Source organism: Rissa tridactyla, chromosome 1 (genome assembly GCF_028500815.1).
Source record: "Rissa tridactyla isolate bRisTri1 chromosome 1, bRisTri1.patW.cur.20221130, whole genome shotgun sequence".
Lineage (NCBI taxonomy): Eukaryota > Metazoa > Chordata > Aves > Charadriiformes > Laridae > Rissa > Rissa tridactyla.
In genome coordinates, this window is record NC_071466.1 from 165,562,493 (window position 1) to 165,588,096 (window position 25,604).

The window sequence follows — 25,604 nt, forward strand, 5'->3', positions numbered from 1 at the left end:
TTTTGTCATCTGAGGAACACCTTAAAGCGCTTTTGAGCTATTGTCTATTTTGATACCGGCAATGAATGCTGCATAAATCCTTGATGTTAGCTGCATGCAATGGGTGGGGGCTTTTGTCTTCATATTTGATTATTTCCTTGTTTTTCAAGCATTAAATGACGGAATTTTAAGGATACAAACAGATTCATCAACATTTCTTTTGCTGTGTAAGTTTTCAGGTGCTTTCTTGATCGCTTAATGTATTTCTTTTCCTGCAGTATAAACCAGCAATAAGTATAGAATCTGGTTGACATTCAGTTTTGGGATCAGATTAAGTTATGTTGAGTTTCCTCCCCCAAATCCTCATGGACTATGCCTGGAGGAGAAAAATCAATGACACTCTGGTAAGAACTGCTTAAAATGGCTGTATTTGGCATAGCTGAAATTTCCATTTGAACAGAATTTGAGACTTACGGCAACTTAATGGTGTTTTCTCATAATCTGAACGAATTTTTGAAAGATTAATATAAAATGATGGTTTAAAAGTTGCAGAACAAAACTTGATGGAAAATCATAGAATTTGATTTTACTGTCAGAGATTCAGAGGGAGAGAAAAAAGAGAGTTAAAGACCTAAATTCCCTTTAAAACTCCTAATTTACTTTATTATAGTTTGTCTAAATATTCAGTGAACTTAAAGGAGATGGCAGAAAGGCTGCGTTTGGTCCAATGCTCCTCCTGGATATGACAAATCTTAGGTTCTCTTTAGGTGAAGCCTGGGGGTTTAGAGAAGTTCGTATGAAAAAGACTCAACTTGAACCTTGGCTTTACTGAAATGCCACGTTTATTACACCAGCTAAAGAAATACAGAACTTGGATAAAAGCATCTGGAGATAGTCTGTTCAATGAAAGATCAGCATAGCAATGTAAAGAGAAGGCTGGGCCTCTTAATGTTTCACTTCCAGTTGTATTATACATTCATACCAGTAAATAGAAGAACATACTGGGTAACAACCATTCGACCTTGAGCAGCACTTGCTGATGGATGTAGTTCCCTGGTGCAAAACTGGAGGGCTTGGAGAAGATGTGATTGAGAATTGTCGTATGGCTTGCTAGAGCAAGATGGTAAGAGCCACACTAAGGTTTTTCTTGGCCATAGTCAGCTCCCAGTTGGCTGAAGCCAAGCTGACCTTCTCCATCCTGGCTGAGCTGGTCTAGTATATGCTGATCAGCATTTGGCAGAAGGTGCCCATCCTTTATCTGTGCCAGGAGATACAGTCAGGTGGTTTGGCTGGAGCTCCTCTCCTCTAGATGTATGCGTAGGTCTGGTCTTTCTTTTCAGGCTAAAAGCATCCCATGATCTTGTAGACTAGTCTCCTGCAAGGAGGACCCATGGGCTTCAAGTAAGTGCAAAGTGTAGAGGTGGGAGAGGTGTATGTGTGCATCTGTGCCATCTCACATTTTCTGAACATCCAAAGGATGGGTGCTTTGCAGTTTTGTACTTTTATTCAGTCCATTTTGGTTTCCCTCTGCTCAAACTGATCCTGTTAGTTGTAGTGAGGATCTCTACGGTGGCCCTAACAACTGTCATAAATCCAGCCAATTCACACACATTGAGGCTTGTCAAGTGATTTGATTTGTGCTAAGCCTCTTCCCTCACTTCTTTCTGTTGCCGCATGAGACTGGAAAGTTAAGCAGAAGACTTTCTCTTGTTGCTGGTGAGGAGGAAGTGGGCTGACATGGGTTGTGAGAATAGGTGGTGGCAGGAGGGCAGATTTATACACCTCGTTGGACTTTCACTGGCAGTAAATTGCATTCCGATCTTGGGAAAGCCTGGACCATGAGGGACTGAGAGAGCTGACTCATAAATTTACCCGCGCTAGCAGTACATACGCAGGGGAGAGGGTGGGAGGGAGTAGCCGGTGCTTTATTTTCCCCTGTTTTCTGGGGAGACGGAAACGGATGCTACTGCAGCCTGCTCGGTGTGGATAGAGGTGCCCCCCTTCATCTAGGGCCCAGAGCAGAGGGAGATCAGGCACAGTGGCAAGGAGCCCCGACCCACTTCATTTAGACACTGCTGACCACAGCTGCCTTGTGGCTGGTGTAAGCAGGACTGGGCTGGCATCTCTCCCCCACCCCCCAACCCCGAGCTGAACAACCACAGAGGCAGTGCATCCATCAATGCTGCCCAGGGTTAGCTCTCTATCCACCCCTGACCCTGTGGCATTCCACCTTCCCCTTGATCCATCATCCTCTTCACCCCCCCGTCTCCTCCAGGCCGCACAAGCCCAACTGGACTTCATGCCATCACCCCCAGCTTGGGGTCAGGGCACTCCTGTGGGCAGCGGTTGTGTTGGGGGGCAAAGCCACCCTGTCTCCGTGCCTTTGAACTGGTTTGGGAGCTGTTGGAGGCTCTGGCGTCTGTAGGAGGAGCTGGGGGTGGGGGACAGGGGAAGGGTTTTGAAGGAGACTTCAGAGGGACAAGGTCTGGAGGAGGAAGGGTTTTTTTTTTCTGTATCCTAAAAAATTCTTCTTTGCACTCAGGTCCTGCTTCTGTGACTGCCCAGTGCTCAGGCGGTATCTGGGGTGCTTTGCACCAATGTGATGTCTCACAGAGAGGCTTTGAAGAAGCCTCATCTTTGGGATGAAGGAGGAGGGGAGCCTGCCTTTGACACCGTTGTTCTAAGGGAGCCGATGCACAGGCTACTAGGAAGGTGCCATCCCCACTTTGAGCGTGCGTGCGGAGAAAGGCAGTGTACAGAAATGTGCCCCAGCAGTGGTATATTTGGATGATGCTTAATCGGCACCTGCCCAGCGCCCCCAGTTGTTCTCACAGGGCCTTGCATGGGTCTCCAGGGGCCACTGCATTTTCTGAGAGCAGCAGGGCCCGATGCAAAGCCGTCACGCCGCGGCACAACCTTCGTACGCCACCAAAGCTGAACTGCAGTGTTTGAAAACCCTTTGGCAGTTTTTGGTGAGGGACTGGTGCTGGGGACAGGTGTGTGAAAAATCCATATTGTCTTGTGCATTTAGGGATGTGCCTTGACTTTACTCCGATGACAAACCCCGTGCCTTTTGCTTTGTGAGAGTATTTCCATTGGAAATCAAAGAGATTTGAGATATATAGCTGGCTAAGCAGTCATACCTCAGAATAGGATTTGAGGATTAGCAGAGTGGATAATAAATTGAATAGTAGGAGTTAAAATCAGACTGCACTTGGAAAGAAAGCAGAGATGAGAGGTACACCCCTGGAAAGCAGTAATGCCAGAAATGACATCGGGGTTACAGTGGTTAGCAAATGAGATACGGGCTCGCAATACAATGCGGCAGCAAAGAAGCTGATGTGATTTCTGGATTGCATAAACAGGACTATTGCGTCTCGGAGCAAGGAAATGTTTTCGCCATGTTTTCAGTCATGTTTTCTTCATGTGCCTGGTCTGAGTGTGCCTAGGCTGTTCAGTTCGTTTCTGGAGAACTCTGTGCCCCAAAGATGGCAGCAAATTAGAACAAATTCAGTGGAGCAACAAAAATGATTAAGATGCTGGAGGGATTGATCTAAGAGGGAAGATTAAAGTAACTAATTACATTTAGCTTGGCCAAACGACAATTTAAAGAGAGATGTGATGACTGCCTTAAAGTGTGCGCTTAAGAATGTAAACACTGAGGACAGAGAAAGAGAAGGAGGGATTGTTTAGTGCTGTCGGAGCGGCTGTTGGTTAGGTGCCCGGTCTGCGCTGCTAGGGGAGTTGTGTAGGAGCCTAACCAAAACTGAAGGAGAAGTAGCTGTAACCAAACAATAGCAACAAACGGAACAAAAGGAAGCTCTGGATAGACAGCACAGTTCCTGCTGTGAGGCATGGCAGAGACAAAAGTACCATTCTCTGGGACACGGTGGCAGTCTCCGAACGAAAGTAGCCCTGGGAGCTTTGCTACAAGGAGCGTCCAAAATCCTCCAGGAGAGGAGGGAAAGGATGTAGTGTTCCTGCCGGAGCCCTCCCCCTCCAATTTGCAGGACGCACATATCATTTCTTCCCCCGTCCTTTTGGCTGTGATTGTGTAGCGTTGCATCCTTGTTGGGGTGTAGTGTCCTTAAAAAGATAGTTTGCAGGCTGGAGGGGGAGCAAGCAAGGGGATAGGGGTAGACGACAGTAGACACTAGGTCCTGTAAGAAATGCTAAGAGAGCCACGAGCATTCAGCCTAGAGGAAAGATAACTGTGGGTGGAAACCTAACTGTCTGCAAATCCGTAAAGGACTGTTATAAAGAGAGAACAGGGGCCAATTATTCTCTTTAGTCACTAAGGGCAGATCTGGAAGAAACTGGGCCCTTAGCTGAAGCTGGGAAAAGCGGGATCAGTATGAAGGAGAAGCTGAAGTGTTGGGTGACAAGGAGACTAGTGAGAGGGTGGGGGAATCCCTGTGAGTACAGATACCCAGGGATGACATTAGGCACTCACATATCAGGGGGTGACAGAGGCATCAGGAAACCGATCTTGTTTCAGCAAGATTTCCGTGTCTTTTAAAAGGCGGTTGAGCTTCTGAATGAGCCAGTGCTGTGGTGCTTTTTCCTTGCAGGTTATTTGTTCAGGACATGTTTGTTAATGTTTCTGTTTAATTATATTTTCTTGTTTGATTATGGATCTGTTTGGCTGCTGCCCTTTGCAATGGAGGGACTATGGATGAAATGCTCCTCATTGCATTTTTTTATAAGTGTGCTAGTTCCAGCAGAGTGTGGATTAGCTGGTTTTCTTGCCCCTTCAGTGTGAATCTTTTTTGAGGTACGAAATAGCTTAATTAGCTTTAAATAAAAAGTCTCTGTGCAGCACTGTATCTCCTCGTTTTGACAGGCACAGGAAAAGATCATGAAGCAAGAGCTTTTATCACAGTGTTTCTCATCCAGTTGTACTTAAGAAATTCTGCACCTTTTTTTCATATAAAGTCCATTTTCAGATGCTAGGAGGATATTCCGTACCTGGAAATGTTAATTTCCTGATCGACTTTTAAGACTGAGAGCATTTCCAAGTGAAATGAAGAGGTGAGGGTAAGAACCAGAGCCGTGAGCCAGTGCAGTATCTCGGCTGGTGGCTCCAGTCTCTCTGGGTGAATGGTTCTGCTAAGCCTGATGTGAAGAGCATCCTAAATTTATTCTTTTGTGATACCTGTTTGGAGGGCTATTTGTAAAATAAATGCTTCAGCTTAGTTCTTTGTATGACAGTGATGGCGTCCCAGTGACACAGCTAGTTCCTGGGCAATTTTAAGAGGGAGTCAAAGAGTGACAGGAGCCCAGGATCAGAGAAACAAATTCTTGCAGTAAACTCAGAAGAGCACCTTTTCAGGCAAAGGCTGGAGCAACTGCACGCAAGTGGGGCTGTGCTCTCCTGGGCTACTGGGAAGACTTGTCATGTGGTAAAGGCAGGAGGCAGGTCAGCAGGGTCCCGTATCTGACTTTTCCATGCATTGGCTCTGATTCAGTTCATCAACAGCTGTGGCCAATAAAGTCATTTCCCTGCAGCAGTTCAATGGTCTGGCAAACCCACCTTCATTGCTGGTTGAGGCAGTGGCACACTGGCATGGCACACTGTCGACAGGAGCGGACGAAACACAGGCACATGTCTCCTTCTGCCTTGCCAGCTACAGGCAGTACCTTCTCACAAGCACGGCAAGCTAAGGTTGGACAAGTCTTAAAGAGTATCAGGGTTTGTCAGGGCCTGTGAGCCAGTCACTCAGCATACCCGTTCATCTGTGAGCTGGGATGATGGACACGCACACCACACAGCTGTATTCAAAACTCACACTTTCTTTTGTGTTTGTGAGGTGCCCTGAGACTTTTCAGCTGATGATGCCATAGAAAAATACTTATTCTTTACTTGGTCTTGACTTTCAGAGCTCTACCCTTGGCATTCTTCAGTGGTTTGGCACTTACTGAAAGAAATAAAGCAAAAGCATCATACAGAGCAGAAAAGCACTTCACAAAGCGTATTCTGATGAAGTCAGCTCCTTCAACAGCTGCGACAGGGACAGGGAAGCAGCCAGAAATACAGAAAGGGGAATATGATGGGAAATTTATGCTGGTGAATACCAGTCTGTGATGAGTCCTTCAAGATCTATGCCTAGAGAAGGTCTCAGTGCTGTGTTACCTGCAAAGCCTCCATCCCAGACTTCCAAGGCTCTGCAGCCAGTGTTATATTTGCAAATGTCCTGCATGATATGGGATTTTGGATACAGTGAAATACCATGTCCTCTGTGAAACAAGTGTGGGGCATGTTGCTTTTCCCTGCATTTCTGTGATGGCTTTCGACTTCTTATGTATTTATTTATCTATTTATTCATTTTTGGAAGGCAGCTGCCGGGCTCATACAGTTTGTGACTTGTCAGTGCCAATGCAGCGAGTTAAGCCCGTGCCCTGGACCTATGGAGTCCTTAGGAAGAACTGCACCCCTGTTGCTGGTGTATTGGATGATGGTGAGGAACTTGGTCTAGAGCTCTCTACAGCAGAGCAGAATACTTCTACCTTTTAAGTTACCTTTGGAAAATTTAAAATGTTACGTTATACCTAAATAAAACCCCCAAACACCTTCATTCTAGAAATGAGTTGGTTTGAACAATACAAAATGATTAAGATGGAAGTCTGTTTCTTTCCCCAGAGTATCTCTGGCTGGGTTTGCCTTCGAGTCAGAATGGAGCTGTAGTTTGAAACTGCAAAGGCTTTGCCCAAACTTTATCCTTCTCCTTCGCAAAGCTCCAAAAAAGCGGCAGTTTGGGAGCCCAGACTCAGCTCAGCTGCCAGCTTAGGGACACCAGAGCTGACATGGACAGCAGCCGCCCGGAAGGTTGTGTGGGAAGAGTCAGCAAAGTGGGAGCCTGCGCTGGATGTGCAAATGTATGCGCGTATATGCCCTGGCTAGCAGCTGGCTGTCCTGTTGTCCCCTCACTCTGCTGCGGTACCAGCTAATGAGGTTTGCTACCCCAAAGGGCTGCATACCTGCATGCACCCAGCCAGCCCTGCTGTGCTCTCGTGTGCTGGCATTAAGAGGCACGTATATAGGACATTCTGACCTGCTTCACGCTCGACAGACGGTAGAAGCTGATTGCTGGAGGCAGCCTTTGGTCTGCTTGCAGATTGGCTTCAGGGATTACACGCAGGGAAGTGTGGGCCATTAGAGCTGCAGCCTTGGTGTACCACAATTCCATGTGACTTCATAGTGCTTGAGAAGCATGAACTGCATCGTCTGAGACCCTTGCAGCAGTGTGTTGTCGCTTCTGAAGAAGACAGTCAGCATGTCCACCTTCCACTTGTCTCTAGCTTCCAGTGGGAGCCAAGGTACATAAGCTGTGTCCTTCCTGTAGCCTGTTTCTGCTGTTGTTAATATCCACTGACAACTTTTTTTTTTTTCCTGCACAATGCTGCAGGTTGGAAAGGCTGATGGCACCCCAGGTGAATCGCTACATGTTGAGGTATTTACCTTACCTGTTGCTCTGTAGAAGCCTGAGATCCAGACACTAAGGTTTTAACGGCTCCCTGCCAATCAGATTAAATATTTAGCAGCAATAGGTTCTGGGCATCACATTCCTGACAGTGTATTTCATGCATCATTTGCCGTAAACGTTGGGAGATTTTTAGCTACCGCTTGCAAAGTATCTCCCTCTCCACTCTCTCTCCTATTCTTATCTCCTCTTTTCACTGTCTCTCTCACTCTTCACTTTTGTTCTTGTCCTCACTTTCTCTGCCCTGCTGTTTCCTTCCCCTTAGCTTTTCCCTTCTTTCTCTGATCATTGTTCACTGGTGTGTGGTTGTGTACATTGCACCTGGAATGGACTTTGGTCTGTGATGGAGGAGTGGAGGAACTGACTGCATCTAACCGAGCATTCCTACCTCCTCGGAAAAGCAACTAGAGGAGGGTGCAGAGTGGCCTCTTTGGGGAGTGGGTGTCCCTTGACTCAGGGGAGCATGCTGAGGACGAGGGAAGGGAAAGCATCTCTGTCATCCCTCTTCATAATGCAGCTCATCTGCCTGCAAGGATTATCTATCTTGCTCTTGGCACGTGCAACAGCTGCTCTGGGACTGGGACTGTGGGGCAGCCTTTTCCCTTTTAGTCCCTTTCTGGCTAAAACCTTTTTAGGAGAAGAGTACATGGGCTCAGTCTAGTAGGAAGCATGGTCACCATGGGGTCCCCTTGTCCCACTAGTTGTGGGCTTGCAGAAGACTTCTGTGACAGCTGTGCCCACACAACTGGCTGATACCCCCAGTACTGGGATGAGGGCCATCAAAACCAAAAATGCAATGAACATGGTGGTGGGGGGGGGAAGGTGTATCTCTAGCAGAGGTTTCAATATGTGATGGCATTTTCTGTACTGGCAGAAGGTTGTCTCCTGGAAAACAGTAAACTGTGCAGAAGGGGTAAGGACCTTCCTCCACTTCCTTCAGTGTGCTGGACAACAGCAGGTTTCACTTGTACAAAGTACACTTTTCTGGTTATCGCCTGAGTTTTCAGGCATGATGTCTAAGGAGATGGCCCTTTAGAGGGGCTGTGTGAAACAAGAATGATCACTGACACCAGCGGTGGTTCTGGGCTGATACTGGGTTGGGGAGGGTGAAGTCTTCTGGGCTAGTGGACTCCATAGGCAGGCTGGTGCATTGCATGTGCTGTTCGTTATAAGCTGTGGTCAGATGGTTTGACTTTTCCTTGCCCTGCTCCCTTGACTGTTTGGTATGTGCATCTTTTCCTCTGCTCTTGCTCCATGCATGCTGCCCGCCTGAACAGGTTTTTGCAGTCACAGAGGAAGCTTACGGTTCTCGCTGCCTCCATGTTCACCCTGTGTGATTGCTGCTCCGCATTCCTGTTGTCTCACATCTCTTACTCAGCCCCACCTGCACCAGTGGTCCGGTACTACCAGTCCAGGAGATGTTGATTAGCGTCAGGGACAGGTTTTTCTAGTGGGTTTCTCTCCCTGCTGTGACAAGTCCGGAGCCATCTGGTGAAACATTGTCCTCTTCCTTTCACATTTCTGTTGGCATAGGACACATCCTCTGTTCACACCACCACTGCTGTTACACCAGTGTGGGCTTGAGGACACGGGGGAGAAGGGACTGTGTCTCCTCTTGCCGGCTGACAAAGGGAGGGTTGGGGAGGTGCATTACTTTCAAAGCTGGGATGTGTGTGGTTGTGCATAAGATTATTTTTGCTTATGAGAGAAGTGGGGGCCCTTTAGGCGTCGGGGAGAGTCAGGTCACAGTGGATAGAGAAGATGGCTGCTCTTTTGCTCTGCCACAATAGGCACTGGAGCCTTTTTGGCTGGGAGTCTGCTGGGATGGAGTATGGCAGGCCACATGGTTTGAAGCAGGTACTGGGACGTTTCGGAAGCTGCTTCAGCAGAGATAAGGAGTGAAAGAAACCTGTAAATTCTGTAAAGCGTAGTAACTAGTGATGGGCAAACCAGCCTGCTTAATTTCTTGTTTTAGTTCTCTCTCTCTCTTTTTTTTTTTCTTTTTTTTCTTTTTTTTTTTTTTTTTCCCCTTCCCTCCCTCCCCTTCTCATTGTTCTGGGCCCCTCCAGTCCATTCCCTTGCATCTGGTGGCTTATTTCCCTACAGATGTCATCTTGGCAGTAACTCACGCCTGAGCACCTCCCTTGGGGAATTTGTGCACTGCCTGAGTGCTTTTTCTTTTCCTAATGTCAGGGTACTTTTTTTTTTTTTGTATGTATGTATACTTTTAGGCAATTGCTCTTTATAAATAAATTAAAATTTTAGCAGCGGGGGAAGCTGTAAGGAAGATGGATCTGGAGAGGACGGTCCCTTAGCCCCACGCCAGGCCAGCCTGGGTAAATGAATCAGCCAGAGGGGCTGCACAGCTTGCCCACCAACTCACCTCAGCTCCCGGGCCAGGAGCTCAGCCGTGGTCCAATACATCCTCTGATCTCTTTAATTAGGAAAGGAGGAGTGATAAATGGGGTATTGCTTTTAGTCTTGCTGAAGTATCCCTGGCCTCTGGGTGGGGTGGTGACAGGGCTGTGCTAGGAATATGGTCAGGGAGGTGGTTTAGGGTCCCTGAAGCTTTGCAGACTCAGAAGATAAAGTACATACAAGAGGAAGAGGATCCCAGAGCAACACCGGGGCAATGTAGTCAGGTGATAATGCATACATGGTTTGTTTGTTCCAGCTTTTCCCTCTCTCTCCTGAGACAAATGTCACAGGGAGCGTGGCAAGAGGCTGCTCTCTGGATGTGTGCTGTGTTTATAGATCATAAGCCCCCTCCCGTGGCATCCAGCACCTCACAAAGGCGTCAGCACCTGTGCAAAGTGGGTTTAAAATGCTGCCACATCAGACCAGAGCGGCTTTACAACCCTCTGGCACAGGGGTAGTGGAAACACAAGTGTAAAGGCCTCCAGGAACTTTACTGTACCAAGGCATCTTCATATATATAACAATCAACGCAGCTGCATGCAAAAACACCTCCTGGCTTGGAAATGAGGTCCTGTCACAGTGTCATCCTGAGAGGACACCAAAGGAGGAGCTGTGTCAGAGAGGCTTTGCAGGAAGCCAGCATGGCGTAGAATCATCGTAGAATGGTTTGAGTTGGAAGGGACCTTAAAGATCACCTAGTTTCTGGATGTACAAGGGGTGCAACTTGAATGTTGTCTCCACCTTTTTTTTTCTTTTTTTCTTTTTTTTCTTTTTATTTCCCACCACACACCCCACCCCCCGCCTCGCCAAGGCTGTTTTTGAGGTTTTCCTGTTTTCAGGAATACAGGGATTTAGTGCCTTTAGGAACTGGTGGCATTTCAGGTCTGGCAGGAAAGGTGTAACTAGCCATCCTGCAAAGAGCTCCTTCTCCCACCCGATTTCCTTGTTCAAAGAAACGCAGCCCTGTCTGCTGGTCCAAGATGAGATGGAGTACATATATACTAATCATATATATATATATATATAAAAATAAACAGCAATAATACATATTTATATACAAATAAATATATATAGTGTGTGTATATATATTAAAAAAATCATATACATATACTCTCGTTTTACTTTATACTTAATTCTTGAGTGGGGACACACTAGTCTTTCAACATCGCTCTGTGGCAGTGTAACCCAGGAAATGATGGGAACTGGAAGAAGAACTTGGGTTGGGGTGGACTACAACATCTTTTCTCTTGACTCCAGGACTACTCTAGTCTTTACTGACGGTCTCTGGTCAACAACAAAGAAACATAATCCCTCAAAGCAGAGCAGTTGCTCTCTGTAAGCTCGTCAACGACAGCGGGTAGCCTGTGGCTGCCAGCACCCCTCAAAATCACTCAGTCTCACTGAGGGAGTCTGACTCAGGTCGGAGTCTGACTCGGGCCAGAGTCAAAGTCTCACGCAGGTGCTCCACGGGCACACGCAGCGCAGTCCGTGAAGTCTGACGGAATCGCAGGGCAATGGGCTGCAAGGAGGTTTTCCAGGCAGGGGGACGTTCAGAGGTAGTCTGAACTTAATGGCAAAATTCCCTCCCTCTCCCTGCAAATATTCAGAAATGACAAGTTCAGAGGAACGGATAAAAGGGAACTGCAGTGAAACTGTCAGCGCTGTTAGTTTCCTCCCCTCGCACCCAGGGCTTGTAGGGTTTGCAACTGTGGGGCACTCTCACTAATGGCCTGGCCCGAGGCTGTGGGCCCTCAGGATTACATCTGAGGACCTCTCTGTGAATCTCACATTTCTGGCATCTCTGGCACTGTAGCCCCAACCAGGACTCTCAGGGTCTCCAGGTTCCCTGGTGTAAGACCAAGATTATTTTTTTTTTTTTAGGAGGTAAACAGAGCTCCTAGGACTTTCTGGCTATGGTATAGAAGCCTGGTGACTGTGGTCTGGCAACCTTCCCCAGATCTGTTTAAACCCAGGGTCTGAGGGTCTCCACTGCTGAGACCCGCAGCAAGGAGATCTTGTATTTGGAGTTTCTGCAAGTGAATTAAGACGGAGCTGGACTTTACATTTCCACTGTCCAAAGAGCTGCTGGAACCAGACTCCCTGGATCCATGGCAGACCCACAGGGCAGATCTCTTGATGAAACAGGAGATCTCCATCTCTGGATTAAAATTGCCTAAATGGATGAGGCCTGATGCTCAGAAGAGCTGCACTTCCAGCCCAGACCTCTGCCCGCTGCAGCTCTGGCTCGCTCTCCAAAGATCTGCATTGCTCCTGCTCTTCCTTGCCAACATGGAGCTGATTTGGAGTAGGTGAAAATACATTGCAAGTTGAGATATTTTCATAAGAATAGGCTTAACAAACTGGCATTTGCTGACAACGTGTTGTTTCATCAGAAACCACTGATCAGCAGTATTTTGCAGTTTGAGTCAATGTGGCAAAGTCGATATTGAATATCAGGGATTTTGCTTGGAAACCGACAACTATTTATGGTATTACAGCAATTCCTTTCTCTCTGCTCCTAGCTAAACTAGGATTTATTGTCCTGAAGATCTTGGACACACAGGTTTTAATACACTCTCTTGGGAACCTGTGAGTAACGTTGGGTATGATCTCACAAGAAGACATTGCTGCCTTCAGGGAAGTGCAATGGAAAGCAATAATAATAATCTCAGCTCCTGTAGCCTCTATCGCTTGAGAGCCAAAAGTACTTTAAATACCATAAATAATTAAACCTTCTAACTCTATGAAGCAGAGAAGATGCATCTCCATCTTTCTGATGAGGAAAATAAGGCGAAGGGCGAGGAAGAAAACAATGGTGTTTACGCTTTCAAAAAATGTTTATTGATTTTTAGATGGTGGTATAAGGGATTAGAACAAGACTTCACTTGTTGTGCTTCACTCCCTCCGTGCTTTCAAGATTTAACCGAGATACCTAACACTGTGAAGACAAGTGAGCGAAGAGGTACCAAGGGTGGACCAAAAATATAACAGTGCTTAAAGTGAAGAATGGAATAACTGTGGTAGCCACGGAGGACAAAAAATGGATTAGAGATAAGTGATGGATGAAAATAGCTGAGAGAGGTGGTAGATTAGGGCATATATTGTAGCTTGAAAGAAGTTAATGGGGAATATTGAAATCCTGGATTTTCTTTTACACTAAGCCCACCTATGCTGTTTTAAGAGTGTAAACTGACCTTAAAGCATAAGTAACTCACGGCTGCACTTTGTCCATAGTATTGATTTTTATTTACCGGTAGGGTATTCTTTATTGTGACAATTGTCTGCTTGTGGTGGTTGTTCTTTCTTACTCTTGCTACTAATGCTTTTTTTTTCCCCTGCTGAAAATGTAAGCTATAGTGACTTTTGTGTAAATGAGATGTGGCCCAAGGGGTCTGAGCTGCACCCTGTGGAAGCCAGTGGTGGGCCTGGGCTAAGAGGAGGCGTGTGCTCATACGTCCTGGTATCCAATGGTCGGCACATGGAGGAATGAACTGCTAGGTGAGCTACTGGGAAAGGTGGCTGAAGCAGCCATCATGAATGAATTTGAGAGGCTGGACAAAACAGAGAGAGGAAGGGAAAAATGAGTGGAAATGGCATTCAGCTGAGCCAAATCTAATCCGTTTGCTTGCACTGGATTGGGCCTTCCTGTCCCTGTCCCTGAAGCATCAACTAGCCGTGGTCCAGATGTGGCTTTGCCTGTGTATGTTTCCGTCATTGGAACTCTATAAACATGATCGAGTGCTGAGCGGATGGAGAGGTCAGCGGCTGCTGGGCTGGGTCCCTCCAGCTGGAAAAGCTTTCTGGATGCTTTTGATTGAAGGTCTCGGTAAGACGAATCGGCCCTGACCTGTCATACAATCGCAGGCACAGCATGGTCTGGTGCACAGCAGTAATGTACTGCGAAAGCATATTGTGTACAGCGGCTTGATGGCTGGTGCCTTACTGGTCATTGAACTCGGGGAGAGAAAGATAGGGAAAGGGGAAGAGTGTTGGGTGGGGAGAGTGAAGAGGGAAAGGAGTAGAAAAATGAGACCACCAAAATAATTTCCTGATTTGCAGTTGTCAGTTCTCCCTTCATTCGGGCTTTAGTGTTTATTGTAAGGATCAAGTTTTTCTAAAGGGGTGAGTGTTTTTTGGGATGCTTCTGGGTTGGGAGTGTACGACTCCAGACATCTTGAATGGCACTCTTTTTGGTGTCACACATTAGGGTTCCCTTGTTACTTCTTCTAGGTAGATTTGTTTTGTTTTTCTGTAATTAACGATAACAGGAACATAAAAGTCCTTTACCGAGGATCAGAGTGAGGAAAAGGGAAGGGACAAGGGACAGGCAATTACAAGGAAGGAGACCCACAAGAGGGTTTTCTGGGTACTCATCCATCCTTTCTAGTGGCCTGACAAGAGCCAGTTTTTAACTACTGTTGGCTCTGATGGCTGTGGCGTCTCTTTTTGCCCATGCTAAAGGCACCTCTTGTTCCATCTCATTTCCAGATTAATTCCCTTTCTCATTTCACAAGCAAGGTTGGCATTCTCATGGGGTCCACTGGTGACTAAACCCCACTTCCCAAAATGCTGCATACCATTGAAAATCAAGAGTTCACAAGACTCCTGCAAACTGCACCCCATCAGTGTCGTCAGTGCCGCAGCATTGCCCTGGACCAGCTCATAGGATGCATCTCCCTCCCTCCACCCTGCTGCCTCTACTTAGTGGCTCCTTTGCCTGCCTCACTTCTTAGTGTTTTGGGTATCGAGCGTTCTTCTCTGCCGTTTCTGCTGTCTGTAAGCCCTTCGTGAGGGCTTGATCGGGTCTGGTGAGCTCTGGCACTCTGCTTAGGGCTGTCCAAGATTTGCTATAATGGTGCCCCAATGAGCAGAGGCAGTGCAGTGAGTTTCTCCTAGCTTGCCCTTGCTGCATGGGCTGCAAGACTGAAAGGTGCACCCATGAAGATCTTTCCTAAGGGATGGGCAGGTTTATGTTTTAAAGCTTTATCCCGTGGCATACATCATACCTGAGGAGACTGGCAGCAAACTGGGTGGCTGTAATACAAAGTGCAGACGTAGTTTAAGGCTGTCTCCCTTTGGTTCAGAGGCCCTTTTTGGGATTATTCATGTTGTAGAAGAAGGAATCACTCCATTTCTGCCTAAGAAAAACAAAAATGGTACTTTCTTTGCCACTTATGGTATGCTTTAAGAAACCTTTGTGATTTGGCTTTTACAGTGTTTACATCTGGCATCCAAAGAACTTAAGACTCTCTCTTGATGTGAGACTTTGAGTAACCCATGGGATTTCAGCATTGGCATGGTGTTTGGCAGCTGCCTGCAGGAGACGGTGCAGTCTCTGCCTGCCTGCTCTGTGTTTTTCCTTTAAGGAAATGATGCAGAGAACGAACAGGTACTGAGAGAGGTGCATGAGAGAGTCTGGGGAATGGGAAAGTCCTTCCACCCTTGGAAGTAAAAATTCTCATCATTTTTTAAATTTTGAAGTTTAATATAACAATCTGCCAATGCACAAAATGCAGAGTTGATTATGGTTGAATAGAAGCCCTTAAATTAGTACAGCAAATAATGAGAAATGCAGAGGATGTGCTTCTCCAAACCATCCAACTGAAGTTAAATGTGTGCTTCTCATGGATATTAATGGATCGGAGGTATTTAAATCCCTAGCTTTTGGAAATCACAGTCTTTAAAGCCCTCATGTTATTAGTGTACTGGTGATTCCTGCTTGGAAATGAAACCTGGAAGTGGAGAATTAAGAAGGGAAAGAAGGGATTGCAGCATGAATTACCAAATTGTTTCAGTTTGATTTAATTGGCAAAAGTGTTGTTGCACTGGTGCAGTGTTCTGCTGCCCGTTAAACTTAGTTGTGCGCTTCAGGAGGCAAAGCTGCTTTTGACCACGCTGAAATCCCTTTGGAGGGGCCAATTGCGCACAGCGACACATCCCTTGCTTTGGATGATCTCCTTCTGAGCCTGGATCCGGTTCTGAGATGGGGCAGATGACAGTCAGAAGTGGGAAACGGTGCATGTCTCATAAACTTTGAAACCCTTGTTTCAAATGGAGCATGCACGGAGTGACAGCTGTGGCAACTGAACCCTCCAGGTGGTGCGGATATTTCAGTCTCTGGCAGGGAGGGCCTGTCTCATCCCTCTAAACTTGTCCAAGTGGGATGCTGGGGGGGGCGAGATCCTGGCAGGGGAACGGTGGCTCCAGCACGGCTCCGCAAGCCAGGCTCACAGAGAGTGATGGCTGTGCCAAGCCTCTATGCCCTGGCATTTAGAAGTTGGCACTGGGCAACGCCAGACTGACCTGCTGTCTTGCTTAATGGCTTTTGTGTGTGTGACACTGACTCCTGCAGCTCTGCACGTGTGTGCCAGCCGCGGTAAGCAGGTCAGACTCACTCCTGCTCTCCCTTGCCCAGCCGTTACCTTCATCCTCCCTCGCTCATCCTGCCGAGGACCAGAAGGGACTCACCTTACGAGGAGGGATGAACACAGCTGAGCTTCTGCTGCAGCAGAGGAACGTCCCAAGGGGTGATCAGATAACCATCTACAAGCGTTTTCATGGTGGAAATGGTGAGTCGAGAGGGAGAAATTGTTTAGGCTGAATGAAGGAGATATTATTAAAGTAACAGGATAGCTGAGCAAAGGGGAAATTTAGGCTGAGTTTAGGGAAACGTTTCTAAATGTGAGCCTTGGAGCTGTCTCCTAACAGTGGTAATCCTATTGTTTGAGTCGTTTTGGAGAAGGTAGTGTGCTATAAAGCACATGCCGTAGACAGCAATCCTGAAGTGTCTGGGGGAAGGGCAAGACTATTAAGCAGAGGATTTTAATTTGTAATTTCCGTGAATCACTTGATGTTGGTCTCAACAGAAGCTTGCAGGCTGTGGCTGTGTCAGCTATCACCCGTGATATGTAAAATATGTGGGTGGGAGGAAGTGGGAAGGACACTGGGAACTTACCCTTGGGCAAGCTTACAATAATGAGACATAGTTCTTCATCTGTTGGGAATGATATGGGTCTAATTGATGATCAAAGGGTTCTTTGTACCGCCTTAAGTGTAGGGAGAGAATCGCTCTTCTCCTTTGCGTGGGGCAGAAAAAGGGGAAGCACTTCTTCACCTTATCCTTGGATAGACCCGTTGGATAGACAGAGGCAAATTAGCTATCAGAGGTGGGGAGGAATGAATATGTAATACATAGGATGAATCTGACACTGCCCAAGCCAGGGCGGAGTTTGTACCTGGTTTAATAAAGAAAGAACAGCTTGAAAGAAAATAAATAGAGAATAGAAGTAAGCATATGTGCTACTTTCCACCCGGTGTCCATGGAAGGAAAGCTAACAGAGAGGTAATGAGAGTGCTCCGAGGGCTTTCAAGGCTTTGTTTGGGTGCGTGTGATGCATTCCCCGAAAGAAAAAGGCTGACTAGAGAAAAATACAGAAAAAGAAGCATTTTGTAAGCTAGGTAGAAATGAGTCTGTGGGACATTACAGGCATGGACAAAGGTACATGTTGGAGAGGGAGTGGTTGTGACGAGCAGAAAGAAGACCTGCCCAAAAGGCGTTGGAGAAATGTTTCTACCACTATCACAGGAACATTTATATATCAGAATGATAATATAAGTGATGTTCAAAGCTAGTTAAACTAAACTGCACCAGTTTTCTTCTAAAACTACTGAAATGCCCTTGGGGGGGTGTTTACTTAGAGTCACCATAATGAGCCGTTTTGGTCCAGGTGCCGGATTGTTCTTGCATTCATCACTGTGCATGGCTCTTCCCATTGTCTCTAGTCTCGGCTGTCTTCCTACTCTGAATGTATGGAGATTTTCCTGCAGCATCATTCATTCTGTTTATCAGCACCTGAAGTGTGCAGGTGCTTCCAAGACACATCCATCGTGCCCCAGATCCATCCCCCTCTTCTTTGTCTCTGTTTACAAAATTCCTGGAACAACAGGGCTGTGAGCCAGAAGAAGATTTATGGGCACTTATGTCACCTACCTGGTAAGCAGTAATATGGGAACAGCAGCACAAGAGTTGTCAGCGTACAAACAGCCTGGGCTGAAGGTGCGGTAGGACAATGGTTAAAGCAGTGTTAGAACATGAGAAATGCTTCTTCAGAGGTACAGAATATGCAGTGTGTCTGGATTGGGGAGATGACAGTAACCATGAGAATGGGAGGTTGTCCTAAGCTGAAATTGGGTTGCCAAAAGTCAGGGAGTTGGAAAAGCTGAGGTGTAAATTATGGCGTGACTTTTAGCTTTAAGCCCCAGCTTTTAGGAGTAATAGTTTTTGGGGGCTGCAATCAGTCCTGCCTCTTCCTTCACACAAATTGTCTTAGCTCCTGCAATTTACCTGTAAAGCAGGTAGCAGACAAAAAGATTAAATACGCACCAGTCTTCTGCAGTTGGTAAACACAGAAATAGTATTCTTCTTTGGTCTGGACATACAGGTGTTTCCTTGCCAGACAGCCCAGTAGCATCTTTAGTGCAATGTTAACTTCCCTACAGCTTCTTCTAGTGCACTTGCAATTCCCTGGTGATGTGTTGGATACCAGGCACAAAGCACCTTCCAGTTTTGTAGTGTATAGAGATGGATTTCTTCCTAGCCCAAACTAGGGCCTGAAACACAAGGATTGCTTTTTGATTCATTGTCTGATACTTCTGAAACGGAGAAATGAAGCCAGTGTGAATTAAGATGCTGTCAAAGATGAGCAAATATTGAAGGGTACAGTAACACTGATGGCTAACACTGGGGCTGGCAGGACATCTGTCAGTGGATCTGAGGCTGGTGGCAAGTCCTGGAATTGGTCTAGTGATCAGGAATGAGGGGTAGGGCTGGGAATTAGCATTGCAGTTGGTGCAGATGCAAAATTAGCTGTTGAATTCAGATTCTGTGAAGTCTTCTTACCAGTGCTGGGACCTCATCAGAGCTCCCAGTGAGCAGAGCCCAGAAAACACCGAGAAATGAACTTCCCTGTGGCCCTCCAGGGAAGTACAGGAGGCTGGAGGCACGTGATGCTCTTCTTCCTCCAGCATGGACCCAGCGTCCCTGTGAAGTTCCCTTTGCTGGTGGCTAGTGCATGCTGTTCAGCCTCCTGTCCCAAGCATCATCTTCCTCCTGATTAGGAAAGCTGCCTTCAAGACAGCTTTTTCTCTGGGACTGCGGTATTACAGGGCTTCCTTTCCTCTTGCTGTCTTGAGCTCGGGGATAGGGTTTTGGGGGCTTGCAAATACCCTCCCAAGGGGCTATTGTGCAAGGCTGCCCAGCTGGCGCAATTGCAGCAGAAGGCGGTACCAGCATCGGCACACGACAGAGCTGCCCCCAAACGCCTGGGACCAGCCCGTGTTCTGCCTCAGATTCTTTATGCGACCTGAAAGTTGCCCGGCTTTGCTGTACACTGCCTGTGTGGTACTTTATTTACAGTTAGCCTGGTTGAATGCACAGTGACCTATTTGTGTACTTTCTGTATTTTGAAATATCGTCCAGAAATATCTCTAAACGCTGAGCTGTATTTTGCCTGTGCAGCCTAATAGTTTTCTATTAATACTTATCTTAGATCTGATCCACATAAAAATGCAGTGTCAAATAAGGTTCTCATGATATTTTTAAGCAATCTAACCTTTGGTCCTGGCCAAATTCCAATCTGAATAATTACTGTCTGACTACCTACATTCCTCTTGCATTTTCAGTTGGAGAAGTTAGCTTTCCCTTCCCATTTTAACAGGGATTGTGTAACATTGCTCCGCAGTACTAAGTAGATGCTGTGTTCCTCTACAATGCTGGTGATGTTTTATTGGTAAGTAAAATGAGATTATAGAAGTATAATGGTTTTACAGGCATGTTTATACCTAAATATAGATATGTCTGTAAAACCACTTTGTCTAATGGCCCTGTCATATATTATTTTCCGGGGAGTAAGGGACAATATAATAGTGCGGAGTAAATGTGGTGTAAAGGATTTTACTTGCCAGACTGGAGTTTGGGATTTGCTAAATTGTTTTGGAGTGGCAAAATCACAGAAAAGACAACAAACACTGTGTTGCCCCACACCACCACCAAGGGAAATACCTGCTCATGTAAAATACTTTGTAATAAAATATACTGGCGCGTTTTTAAAATCATTCTTGACTGGTGAAATTAGACGCTAGCCATATTCAAGCTACTTGAAACAACTAAGGGCAAATGCCCTGTTTTACAACTGTCGCCTTCTCAGGCGCTTGTGAATTTCTCCGTGTGTGTTTGCAAATATTCTCTGGAAACAAGAACACCGCTCAGGAGGAGGTCAGCATCCTGCCTCCAGTGCTTCCTTGACTGGGTACCTCAAACTTTTGCATTTGAACAGTGTGGAAATTAACGGATAAAACTTGCTGCTGCGTATGCAAAAACACATTTTCGCAATAGCTCTGGGGTCACCTTAATCTGATAAGTCTTTGCTGGTTTGCTCCTGCCTCTCCTCTACTAGCACACATTCAAAAGGGGCTTGTAGTGAGCCAGACCAGAGGAGGGAGGAGAGGTGGGGTTGGTGCTGGGACTCCTGTCCCTTTCTCAACCAACCAGCACTTGCATGTGAGCAGAAGCGTGGATAGTGGCTATTGCTTGTGAACAGAAGTCACCCTCAAGGAGGGCAGGGAAGGGATTGTCAGCACCGTGAGCATCCCAGTTGCAGTCTTTGAGCAGCTCAACTCTGGACTGTGAACCTGCTGCTGCCTTGTGGGAGTGTGCTGGGGCTCAACAGTGGAGGCCACCCCGCAGCTAAAGCGGTGCCACCGGCCCTGGGTCGGTGTGATTTATTGGAGTTCCCCTGCGTTATCACATTCATGGGGACCATCAGACTAGGGAGCCCAGCCTGGACCTGGTTCCTCCTCATTCCCCCAGATGGCCACTGGTCCCTGGTGTGCAGACTGCCCATGGAGCACCTGAAACACATCGTGAGCCTGACAGAAGTGTTACATGTGAGCGAGAGGCGGAGGGAGAGGTGTCTTGGGTGGTACAACATGGGTTATCTAAGCATTGTTCTGCCTGAACCGGCTCATGACTGAGGATCCAAATTGGAGATGTCAGGTTGACTGTGGAGGCACTGATGACCTCCTCTTTGCATTAGCCTCTTCCTAGCCCTGGCTGCTCCCTGCATATCTGGCCAAAGTCAGAGGATCTGGCACTGTACAGGGAACTCCATCACCTTGTGTTGAATGGAAAAATCTCCCTTGGGGGCACATCCCATGTGCTAGACATCCAGCAGATTGACACCTAAGTGCTCTTCAGGATCTGGGCTCTTCTCTGCTGCTTGGATTTTCTGATGCTGGAGATTTGTTGGCTTTGATGCAGGTGAAGAGAAGGGAACGGGTTTCTTGGCCAGGATTTTTCCCAGTGGGAGAAGTTTGGGTGTGAAGGCAGACAGCTGCCACGATTGCCTGCATAGCTCCTGCATCGCTGCTATCCGAGCCCTGGGTTGGAAGGCCCCGTAAAGTATTCCTGGTGGGAGAGGGGCTGGGAAAAAACCCACACTCTGCTCCCTGGGCATCGCAGCTAGCCATTGCCTAACCAAGCGTAATATACTGTGTGAGACTATGCAGAGGGATCACAGGAGACATATTTTAAAGAGAACAAATATAGCATTAAAGTGAGTGAGCAAGGGAGTGAGAGACAGAGAGCGTATAGAGTGCATTAAAGTTAATAAAGCATTGCAGGAGTGGGGACTGCATTTCACTGTGAAGGAATCTAATTTAGTGACTCGTAATTGGAGGATAACAGTTCTGCCGGAATGAAGTTAGCTGTTCATTTTGCCAAACTCTCAAAGTCTCTTGGTTCTCCTTGTGAGCATCTCTCAGAAAGTGGATCCGTCAGAGAATTTAGAATCGATTGGTGCTTCACACCCGTGGTCCCTTTCAGCCTCCTAAGTGGATTTGGTTCCTCCGGTGCATATTTATTATCTATTTTATTATCTGCTTATTTATCTGGTAATATCAATGCAGGATACGTTCTATCTGCTTAGCATGGCAATGAGGGAGCAGGTGCTGAGCCTACGTGTTCTCGTGGGCAGGGCAAGATGTGGTCTCTTCCACCTTTTCCCAGCATGGAAGGGTACGGTTTCTGGACCTCCGAGGCCAGAGGCGTAGCGCAAAGCAGCAGAGGGCTTTTTTCCATGCGTATTTATTCCAGGTGCGGCTGGCTGCTGAAGAACATACTTATGGGCATGAATAGTTGAGCAGGACCTTTTGCGCTGAGGGCAAGTTGTCTTTAGTTTGAAACGCCTGGAATCTCCTTGGGGCAGCAGCATGGCCCTGAGTGGGCACATGGAGCAGTGCTGCCTCCCACAGGGGTGGTGGGCGGACGGAGGGGGGGATGCTGCTCTGTTTTTGCCCCCAGACCGGGGGGGTTCTGGTATTTACACTGCATAGGTGCTGCAAGGATTAATCCGTTAGTGCTTGTAAAGTGCTTGGAGGATGAAAAGCGCTGCGAAAATGTGAACTATTATTAAAAGGAGACTGAATAAAGAAAGAGCTAGGAACAATCCTACAGGGAATAGTCCCGCTCAGGCAGGGGCTGGAGAGATGACCTCATCAGGTTTTTCCATTTCTGCTGTTATGATTACAAAATAAAGTGGACGTGTTCAGGGAAAACATCAGGGTAACATCCCTGGCTGTAGTAGCTGAGGGTGAACCTTTGCAAGCTGTGTGGGTCTTTCTGCTTCTGGGCAAAAGTAGCTGTTGTATGGGCTCACAGGGAATGTCTTCCCCACACTGCACTGATCCAGTTTTGGCCACGACCACCAGGAAATTTTGTGTTCCAGGCTTTTTAAAAAGCAATGGACCTTGTATGGGTGAAAGGCGTATGGCTGACTGTACTACAGACTGGAGATGTGTGTGTCCTGGCGGTAGGAAGGTTGTATGCAATGGATACACACATACATAGACATCGAGTGGCCTTGTCCATTTGTCCTCCCTTTATTCTGGAGGGGCTAAGAAAGTAAAAGGGAGTCAGTATCTGCCTGGTCCCTCCAGCCTCCCTGCCTATACCTCCATCAGGAGGCCAAACTGATCACAAGCAACAGTAATTCCTTGGTGTTGAGGGTGAGCACTTAGACATGGGCTTGACATAAGCAATTAGTTTCACAAAGACAGCTGATCAGCCGTCAAAGGACAATTCTCTATCACTTTTGACTTGGGTCTCAGAGTGACACGGGACCTGAGAGATGACATAATCCCATCTTCTGCTGACAGCTGTTCTCTGAAGTGACTCCAAACTCTGAAGTAGAGGCTGGACTGGTCTGACCCTCCCCTGACTTTAGCAGAGCCGTGAATGTAGCCAAAGGGCTGGGCATCAGGCAAGAAGGACTGGTGGGAAGAGGGGTAGTGGCTGAGGAAGATCAATGGATCTGCCTTGAAGGCTGAGTGCACGATTGACTTGTCAATTAATCACTTTCCCTTTCTCTTACTTTCCCCCTTTCCTTTTTTTTCGTCCTTGCTCAGGGAGTGTAAGAGCCGAAGATGAGGCCCAGGGTGGAGTGCTACTCTCCAAGGTTTTGGCTGGTGCTGGCAGTCCTCGCGACAACAGGGAGCGGGGCCCATGCCCAGAAAAGCCACCCGAGCATTGGCATTGCGGTCATCCTGGTGGGGACCTCAGACGAAGTGGCCATCAAAGATGCCCACGAGAAAGATGACTTCCACCACCTCTCAGTGGTGCCTCGGGTGGAGCTGGTGGCCATGAATGAGACAGATCCCAAGAGCATCATCACCCGCATTTGTGACCTCATGTCAGACCGGAAGATTCAAGGGGTGGTATTCGCTGATGACACAGACCAGGAAGCCATTGCCCAGATCCTGGACTTCATCTCTGCCCAGACCCTCACTCCCATCCTGGGCATCCACGGAGGTTCCTCTATGATCATGGCAGATAAGGTAAATTTGAGCTTCCTTCTATCACAGACCTGCAGATCGAAACTTAAAACAGAAAGAAATATCTTATTCTGTGATCCTCAGGTGTAGTCTCATGGGGCCGAAGGGTTGGGGGATTAGAGAGTCTCAGATTCAAAGGGAGATTAAAAGAGCTAACTGTGTGTAGCACCGCTGAGAAGAGCCTATTAATCATGTGGAATTATCTGCAACAGGGAAAAACCGAGGAGGGAAAGGAGCAGGTAGAAGAGAGCTGCAAAAGAATCGGCCCTTTTCTTCTTCCTTAGGAAGGGTAAAGAGCCCCTGACAATTGTGATTTTTTTTTAAAGGTTTTATTTTTGCCTATGTTTTACCTTAGAAGAGCCAAGGATGGTAGCTTGGGTTTTTCCTGCATGCAGCTGGAGGACATTGTGGTATTTTCAGGGACATTTAATACAGCTCTTACATCTTAATTGGAAAATAATTGAATCTTTAATAAAGCCGTCCTCTCTCAGAAGTGTTCATTAGCTCCTGAAGTTAAATAGGTGTTAGCTAAAGCAACTAACCAGTCTGAACCAGTCCAGCTAAGGCTTTCTTTTTTCCACTGCACTACTTTATTCCTTCACATCCCTGACATTTCACTGTTTTCCCAGGCCCCACCCAGTCTTCTGGGGAATTACTGCACAAATGAGCCTTCCCACTACTGCTTTTGAACAGGGAAAGGTGCGGAGGAAGCAGCACCTTTGGCCAGCTGGTAACTCTCAGTTTAGGGGAGCCTCCGTGGGGTGCAGCTGGACCTGACGCAAGTCTTCCCCCTGGGAGGAACAGGAGACCCCGACGGGAGTGTGCATTTGGCCACATGGTGTGGCTAACAGTGGCCTCTGGGCTGCTGTGGGCCAGTGGGAATACCCGAGAGAAGCAGGCTGTCCTTTTCCCTGCAGGTGACAGAGTCAGGGTCAAGCCCTTTGTTGAGAAGACCCTCTTGACCACACTTTGTGCATCTCAAAGAAGTAAACAGGGTCACAAGCCAACAGCCTTTTCCTTTTACAGGTCACTCTTAAGCAAATCTGAAACATTTAACTAGGCAGAATTGGGTCTAATTGAACGAAAGGGGAGAATTAAGCTGGCCGCAGTGGCGGCTTTTCCTCAGAAAGAGATCTTGTGGGCTGAGAAATCCAGGCACTTTCTGTTTTATTTACCTTGTAAATAAATAATCCAGTGCAGGTTATTGTAGGTGAGTGGATGGGAATAAATTAATTACAAATTATTTTCTCATTCTTTGACCAACTGTTCAGTTGCCAAATAACATACAGTTAATATGCAGTGTTATTTTCTCGTATCAGCCTTTGAACTAAAGTAGTCACTGAATAAAATAATCATCACAGGCATTTTTTTTTCCCTCTCTCTCCTTGAATAGTTGCACATGTGCTAAAGTCACTCTGCCCCATTCCACCCACAATAAAGCTTTTCTGTCTTGGGAGACAGTCAGGCAGCAATGCTGCATCTCGATGCTCTCCTGCCTCCTGCGTTGCATGGTTATCGATGTCTGTGCAAAGCAGGTCTGAAGCATTTCTTGAGTGCTGCATTTCACATTTATGGTGGCATTTTACATCTTCTTTGAACAAGCCTAAGTGTTACTGATGCCAGACCTCCTAAGCACTGGGAAAAGGTCCTTGTGACTTTGAACGTGGCAGGCCGAATTCTGATTTCAGATTCCCGCAGCGCAAATCCAGCATAGCCCCATTGCCTTTGGCAGGATTAGATCAGATTTACGCCGCTGTAATTCAAAGAGAAATTTGGCCTGTTGAACTTTGCAAAGATTTTTCTTTCTACCTGTCTCTAGTCTCTCCTTGGGAAGGCAGC

At 47.0% G+C, this 25,604-nt stretch overlaps 1 protein-coding gene across 3 annotated transcripts in view; it reads left to right on the forward strand.

The window, feature by feature from the left end:
• Positions 1-25,604, forward strand: part of GRIN2B (glutamate ionotropic receptor NMDA type subunit 2B) — a 222,031-nt gene that overhangs the window by 26,915 nt on the left and 169,512 nt on the right. For all 3 annotated transcript variants that reach the window (XM_054188128.1, XM_054188129.1, XM_054188130.1), the window contains one exon: positions 23,340-23,768. In XM_054188128.1, coding sequence (XP_054044103.1) covers positions 23,358-23,768 — 411 coding nt within the window. In that variant the 5' untranslated portion in view covers positions 23,340-23,357. The remainder of the gene's footprint in view (positions 1-23,339; positions 23,769-25,604) is intronic.